This window comes from Fragaria vesca, linkage group LG3 (genome assembly GCF_000184155.1).
Source record: "Fragaria vesca subsp. vesca linkage group LG3, FraVesHawaii_1.0, whole genome shotgun sequence".
NCBI classification, from domain to species: domain Eukaryota; kingdom Viridiplantae; phylum Streptophyta; class Magnoliopsida; order Rosales; family Rosaceae; genus Fragaria; species Fragaria vesca.
In genome coordinates this window covers 23,722,529-23,730,980 of record NC_020493.1, presented here as the reverse complement: position 1 = coordinate 23,730,980, position 8,452 = coordinate 23,722,529, and the positions used below count along the sequence as shown (strand labels likewise).

At 36.5% G+C, this 8,452-nt stretch overlaps 1 protein-coding gene and 1 non-coding gene across 2 annotated transcripts; both read left to right on the top strand.

Moving 5' to 3' along the window:
* The first annotated feature begins 847 nt into the window (after positions 1-847).
* On the top strand, positions 848-1,816 carry LOC101311747 (tyrosine-sulfated glycopeptide receptor 1-like). Its single transcript, XM_004296133.1, has one exon. The coding sequence runs from the start codon at positions 848-850 to the stop codon at positions 1,814-1,816; it is 969 nt and encodes a 322-aa protein (XP_004296181.1).
* Positions 1,817-2,576: 760 nt separating this feature from the next.
* On the top strand, positions 2,577-3,285 carry LOC101300518. The gene is made up of 2 exons (XR_184305.1): positions 2,577-2,807; positions 3,068-3,285. It is a non-coding gene; the product is annotated as an uncharacterized LOC101300518 (transcript).
* The last annotated feature ends 5,167 nt before the right edge of the window (positions 3,286-8,452 follow it).

Genomic DNA, 8,452 nt, shown 5'->3' with positions numbered 1-8,452 from the left:
TCTGTTTCTAATTCTCCTCTAAACCCTTCTATCCTCCTAAACTAGTTGTCATAATAACCTTGTCCTAATAACAACATTCTCCCAAGTTTAGCTCCTATATACCAAAGTCCTAAACACTTTGTTCTAGCCCATCACCACTAATAGCTTCCGCACATAACAATTTCTAAGAGTGGTATCATAACCACTTCTAAAAACCATCAGTGTCCACTCTTCTTTGATTAGGCTATTAGATTTTTCCTACAATAATTTTGGAGGCAATCTCTCTCGCACACTAGGAAACTGTTCCAAACTGGAAGTTTTTCGTGCTGGTTACAATAACCTCTCAGGATCACTTCCAGAATATATCTATGATGCTACCTCACTAAAAGAAATTGCAATCCCCGCAAATTCTTTTCATGGGGGCATTAGTAACAGAATTGTTAACCTCACTAACCTCACAATCCTTGACCTCTACTTAAATCATTTCAGTGGCATGCTTCCAATAGATATTGGGAAGCTTTCCAAATTGATAGTCCTGCTCCTTCATTCCAACAATCTAGAAGGTTCTTTGCCACCATCTTTGCTGAATTGCACAAACCTTATGGAACTGAATCTAGGATTCAACCTTTTGGACGGAGATATCTCAGCTTATAATTTCTCTAGATTTGGTCAACTTCGTAAACTTGACTTCATCAGTAAACAATTTCCTGGTATCTTGCCAGTAAGCCTTTACTCATGCAAGTCCCTTAGAGCAATTCGATTAAGCTTAAACAACCTAGAACGACAAATACAACCGGAGATTGTCTCATTAAAGCACTTATCCTTCCTCTCACTTTCTGGGAACAGACTGACCAATCTCACAGGCGCTATGGATATATTGAAGGGCTGCAGAAATGTCACTGTACTCATTCTTTCAACCACTTTTATAGGTGAAGAAATTCCAGATGGTGATCACATGGCTGATTTTGATGGATTCCAAAATCTTAGGATTTTGGCTTTGCGTGGTTGTGAGCTCACCGGTCAGATACCTATATGGTTGTCTAAGCTCAAGAAGCTAGAGATCTTGGATATGTCACTTAATAGAATCACAGGCTCAGTTCCTACTTGGTTGGGGACTTCTCCAACACTTTCTTCTATAAACTTGGGGTCCAACCTAATCTCAGGTCAAATTCCAAAAGAACTTTGCACACTACCAATGTTGGTATCTGAACAAGCTGCAGCTCAACTAGATCATGGTTATCTTGAATTGCCTTTCTACGCCTCCCAAGCCATGCCTGCTGCAAGCATTTTACAGTTCAATTCTTTGTCTTTCTATCCACCATCTATATTGTTAGGCAACAATAGCATCAGTGGCAATATACCTACTGAAATCGGGAAGTTGCAACTTCTCCATATATTGGATCTCAGCGCCAACCAGGTGTCCGGCAACATTCCAGACCAAATATCGAATCTCAACAACTTGGAGACTCTGGATCTTTCAATGAATCATTTGTCAGGAGAAATCCCAGCTTCATTGGCGCTTCTTAGTTTCTTGTCATCTTTAAATGTCTCATACAATAATTTGGAAGGAGAAATACCAAAAAGCACTCAGCTCCGAGGATTGAATGTCTCAGCATTTGAGGGGAATCCGAAGCTTTGTGGTTCCCCGCTTCTAAATCTGTGTCAACCATTCAATGGTACTGATTCAGATGATGATACTAATGACGGGAATCAAATTCTAGGCTTGCATATTTGTGCTTGGCTTCACTATAGGGTTAGTGGGAGTTTGTGGGTCATTAGTGCTTATCAAGACCTGGAGAGATGCATATTTCAAATTCCTGAATACTGTACAAGATAGGCTCAAATTTTGAATGAGATCGATTGGACAGTTTGCAAGACAAGCTGGTTGGAAGGAATTCTTATGAGGCTACAAGATGATTCTATATTCTTAATTTCAGTGTATTTTTGTGTTGCTTATTATGCAAGGCATAGTACTCTTTGTTCTCACGATACTGTTTTTAGATATCGGTACTTGATTGTTTTTTTTCTCTTAATTACTCTTCTTCTTCTCTTAATTACATAAAACTCATATCCTATATCTGAAAAGGGTTTTTATCAATTCAGTCCCTCAGCTTCTAATTTCATTAGGAAATTCATGCACTCCCCATTCTGATAAGCATATGCATGCATCGAGGGGGTCATGCTTTGACGTCCTCTGGGATCCTTGTAAGGAGACAGAGTACATCCCCAACTCATCTCATCAAGGTAATTCAAACTAGTAAGATGAGTGATTTATTCTCAGGAATAGATGTAACTTTTTATTCTTCCTCAATACGCCACTCAAATCGCACTGATTTTATAGGAATCACCTAGAACATACACACTTGCTAATTACCCAATAGCGACTCATAATATGCATTTTCGTTCAATTGGTTCTAAAGTCATGATCTCTCTCAACTGATATGGAAAATGTAATGCCCGTCAGATTGGGTTATGGACTTTCTGGTTGGGGGTCTCAATCAGCGTTATTAACTTTCCTTAAATGCATCAAATTAGTCCTCATCCCCCAACGTATAACTGTATAAATAGCCTGCAGTACTAGGTGAGAAATCATTCTAAACTGAACGGAGACATGGTGATGAATCATCGCATCTTCTTTCTAGGCCTGATCTTCTTCTCTTCCTTCATATCAACTAATACCATTCTTCATGCATATGCATCCAACCAAGCTCAACACAACTCAATCGGTCTGTCATCTCCTCCCTCAAACCGGATTTCTACTCATCGCCACCCTCGTCGGATGGGCGTTACCCTTAATAGAGAGTTCTGCGGCTCCACCCCCATTCATGGTATTTGTTTTTCTCTCCATTATTAATGGGTTCCTACGAACAAACAACAATATTATTCAGTTGATATACATATAAGTGCGATTTCATTTTCTTTTCCAGAAAAAGTTTATCAGAGGATTTATCAGATATATAACTAGTTGGTTGAAGACTTGAAGTGATCCCATTCCCATTTTTAGGGGTTCAACTAAAGTGGCCGGTGCTAGTGTTTCCTTCACTAAACTAATACCATATATACCTTGTCCATTTTGTTTACTTTGCAGGGATCTGTGGAAGGAGTGGAAATACACCAACACCAAGCGCTCCATAGTACCGTCAAACTTTAGTCAAATAGTGAATATGAATAAGAGAAATATCAAGAGGGAGCTTTTACGTTATACAGCCCTATTTTACTACACTACGTACTTACATGTACTGCATGATTGTTCAACATAATTTCTATTCTATCCTATAATAAAACTGTTTAAAATATTTCTATAAGGACTCGCAATCCATCTTAGTATCCTATATATCTGTGTTCCTGGATACAGTTTGTGTGTCAACTCCTATTGGTGTGCATAAAACAACCTCATCCTTAAAGGGAGCCTACAAATGAACTAAATCTCTAACGATCTAAATAAACAAACGACAATCTGAATGCTTAAACAGTACTTATACAGGCCCAGCACTTGTTCAGGGCAAGCAAGGTGATAAGCCTTAACCTAAAATTTAGGGTCCCAAAATCTTTTTTAATGAAGATATCGAAAAAAAAAAACTAAACATAAATCGCGCAATCTCCAACAATTTTCAGCATTTCGTGTAATATACTAGCAAAAATGAAGCAAATCGAGTACCCGTTACCAAGTTATGAAGAAGATTATTCATCTTCTTCAAAATCTCTCTATAAATAGGCGAGCATTCCAAAATTTTCATCATCTATCTCTAAATCTCTCTTTGTCTCCATCTCTCAACCCCTCAGTCTCGCTATTTTGCTTGTTCACAAATTACGAGGTTCAGTTCTCGTCATCCAAATTGGATTTTAGATTGTTGGGGATAAACCAATTGGTATGTCTACTTTTACTTTTATTATAATTTTATGTAAAAAAAAGCATATTCGATATTCTACTTTCAAATTTTTCAATGGAGATGTATACCTGATAGGACTTGAACATACTTCTATGCATGATATTGTGATGGATTGTGATGGTGGTTGTAAACTTGTAATACAATTGCAGATTCCCATTCTGGAACTTCTCTCTTCACTACGCCAAAAATGATCTTTTACGACCCGCAATGCACGCCGTAAAAGCCTTTTTACGGCGTACAAAAGTAGGCAGTAAAAGCTCGGGCCATAAAAGACTAATATCTTTTATGGCGTGCAAAAATACGTCATAAAAAAATAATTAACAATCCGTAAAAGTAATTCCATAAATGTCATTTAGGTCATTTATCATCATCTTTTAAGGCGCACACTACATGCCGTAAATAAGGTATGTTCAAATAAAAAAAAAAATCTTCTTACTCAAATGTCATACTCAAATTACCATCAATATAACTAATGTCATTTACAAAGTAACAATTTAGAATGTATTAATATAACTCATTACATCAAGCTAGTAAGCAAATGACCAAACATGACTTAAAGTACATTAAAGTTAATTACCTATATATATGCTACAACAGACACTGAATTTAGGTTCCTTTCAATATGCTTCTCCAAAGAGGTCTCCCTTGAAGAGCCTGTGGTCGATCGATATCATTGCTCCCACTTGTTTTTTGTAGCCGCAACCTAAAACGACGATATTATCAAATTCAGCTAAACAACTGCATCAAATTCAGCTAAACAAAGTTGTAATTGTGCATCTATGAACTTCTACTTACCCTTTGGCCATATTGACATGGTTAACAATTATGACTTATCATCTGATTGGAAGGCATAACAAGCTGAAAGAAACCAAATATCATTGAACAGCTTGCCACGGATGAAAGATCAAATTTTTTCTATCACCCTAGAATCAAAACTCATTTTTATGTTTATGGAAAAAGTAATACCTGCTTTGCGGTAATCATAAGACCTTCAAGTACATAGTCATCAACCACGAGATGGACATGAATCACCTACAACACCCAAACTAGCAAAATTCAGATCATTCAGCAAAGCAAATATCAAACTAAAATGAACACAAACAATTACAGGAAGCACGAATACTAATTGCTCAATAAGGCACCAACTTGAACTTGGGAACACAAATTGGTAATACACAATCAGAAAGCACAAGCAACCGAATCAAAACACAAAGAAACAGAATGAGCTACAATAGAATTTCATGAACTTGGAAATATAGGACCCATTGGAAATATACTTCAGAAAATCCAGATTAGATTCCATAAAGCCAAATTTCAAGGGGTAAGGATTTTATAATTACATATAGCAGCACTCAAATTTCACCATTATACATACAGATATAACCCTTGTAATTACTTTGGTGTATTCAGCCATGTATATATCGTATTTCGATCACTAAAACGAATTCACAAAGCCTTTGCGCTTGTAACCTTGATATATTCACCATCAGGTTATCTTGGTAAGGAAACTTTTTCACGCTCATGCCCCACTGGATTGTTCCTTGTTGCAATCCGAATTATAAAATCTAACCCAACTGACTATAATATGATGAGGATGATGAAGATTTTCTGTATATTATTACTCTTCTTAGTACGATAGATTGAGTGAGTTACTTTTATCATTGCACCCAATTGACTATATTATCTTCCAGGTAAAAGCTGTTTATGATAGAAATCAATAGGACTAATTATCTTCTTGCGTTCTTATTTAATCTTGACAACCAATTGAGCGATCCGTACACATTGATCAACCTGGAGTGACAAGCTGGACTATGATAACAACCTAAGATCCAGTGTTCTCTTATCTCTGTGAAGCACAAAAGTATTTTAAGAAGACCAAGGAGCTAGCTAACATAACGAAAACTAACAAAAAAACCTCTTTTAGTAGATGAAATCAATTTAACTGAGGAGATCCAGATCATCCTTAATTCTAAGTATTTTATATAATTTCATGCACTCTTCGTTTTTTCTATTTTCTGGGATCGATCTAAAGAAGAAACTGATACTCGATCATATATATATATATATATATATATATATCCCAGGTAATTAAAAACTGATTAAGCTAGAAAAACTGATTAAGCTAGATAAAGGGAAAATATAATACCTATATCATTGATTTCAAACAGGTTATAAATTCTCAATATCCTCTAAAAAGTGAAAATACCGATCAATGAGTATGATAGATCGAGTATGTATGTATATTAGTAAAGAAAAACTATAATGTAAATATCATATGATTCTTTTCGAACAAACCATTTGATTTCCAGCAGGTTATAAATTCTCTATTTCATTTAAAAGAGTAGTGAAACTATCCTAATTAAATCAAAGTGAGTATAGTGAAGATTGGAAATGGAAATTGCAGAAAGCAACAAATTAAAGAGCACTTGATTTAAGAAATAGAATCCAGTTACCAAGAACAAGGGACTGAAACGCTTTTGGACTCCACCTGAACTTGACGAGGTCGTTGAAAGCTCAAGAACACTGTCGCCGGAAAACTTCGACGGGAACCCATAAATATGTAGCAAAATAGAGAAATAGGATTAGGGCTCTAATATGGAAATTGAAGCTCAATGAAGAGTGAAAACAAGAGGGAAGTGATGAGTTTACCTTCACGAAGCACGGGCTCATTGGAGAGAAAGAGATTCGGCCAGAAATCGGATTTGGGGGTTAAGGTTTGGACTTCAATTTGAAAAGTCTATGGTCCTAAGTCGAATTGGTGGGTAAAGGAAGGTGGAGAAGAGGAAGACGAACATTTTGGTGGTGAACTTGCGGCATGCGGCGGCCGGAATCGGCTACGCCACGCCGGAGATGGCGGAGGCAGGCGGAGAGGGAGAGAGAGAGAAAGTTCTAGGCTCGGGTCAACACCAGTTTCGGTTTTGACCAAAGTCAACCTGTCTCTTCTCTTTTATACATGAGTCTATGGTTAAAACCCTAATACGGCGTGCAACTATTGCACGCAGTAAATACCATATACTTATTAATGGTGCGCAATAAAGGAATGTTGTAAATACCTCTTCATTTACGGCGTGCTTTTATTGCAAGCCGTAAATAACTCGAGACACAATCTCATTTACGGCGCACTTACGAAGCACGCCGTAAATAACTCTACATAACATTATATTTACGGCATGCTATAAATGCACGCCGTAAATGACCCATTTTTACGGCACGCATCGATGCACGCCATAAATTTTAGGCGGTAAAAGCCCTGAATTCTTGTAGTGCTTGGTTAACTTTATCCCCAAAAGAGTGTTGGGGTTCTAACCCTAACGTCTTAGAAGAAAATGAAAGTGTCAAGAAAATATCTAAGAAAGTAAAATGGTCATGCATAGTCCGTGAGCCGTGCCTGGTTGATTAGGTAACTTAATCAACAACGTTGATTTCATAAGTTCAAACATCACCTATATAAGGGTGTGTAAGTTATTTAATAAAAAAGTTAACAAAAAGAACATAGTCATGCATATCTCAAAGGAAGAAAGTAGCAGCTCATATAGATGAGTTGTGGCATGACAGACACGTGTCATTCCGACACTGGTTACTACAGCTCACAGCTACCTAACACGGTCACACCAACAACACAAAACACTGTGTATTTACAAACTAAACGGGACGCACTGCATATTTACAAACTAAATTAAACGGGACGTTTTAAGCCATTAAGACCAATTTATGCATTAGCTTCTACAAACTGAACGGTGGAGATGTGACAATATGACTAAAAAGTGAGTCAAAAAAGAAACTTCATACTATAATTTCAAAACGAAGCTTCGCTGTGGATAGAGACTGTATACACACACAAACTTAATAATGCGTTATACAACTAACCGGTTAGTTTCATAATACAAAGCTAACCCGCCCTTAACCCAACTTTTTGGTCATATGTCTGGATCTTTCATTGTCCAGCTTGTAGTTCCCTATGCGTGGATCATCCTTGAATATTTCTAGCCAATTTGACAATCGTTTGGGTATTCAAAATAGTGATTTATTAATTATGAACATGATCAGTATAAGTTGAATATCGGTTCGTCCATTAATTTGACACTGCTCGATACCCAAACCATCATTAGATATTGGCTGAAAATTTTCTGAATGCACATAGGGAACTATAAACTGAAGAGTGAAAGATCCAGACATATGACCGAAAAGTTTAGTTAATGGGGAGTTAGCTTTGTATTATGAAACTAACGCTAGCTCATCATATACACACACAAATAAGCATAATCATATGAATGTATTGTTAACATTATATTTTCAAAAAATTTCGGAACGCAAAAAAGTTCTAATTCAGGTACATGTGCCATGCAATTCAATTGCTCTGATGTTTGTGCAAATATATTGACTGAATTACATGAAATTTTTCGATTCTTGATTGAAGAATAAAAATTGTTGTTTTCATTTATGTCTAAAGAAAAAAAAACAATATAATTGAGTCGTTTTAGATTTTGGAAGGATGAAATAGTATTTTTCTTAAGAATTTCATGATGAAATTATATACGTAGGTGACAAAGGCATGACAAAAAGGATTGATCGATCATTGTTGT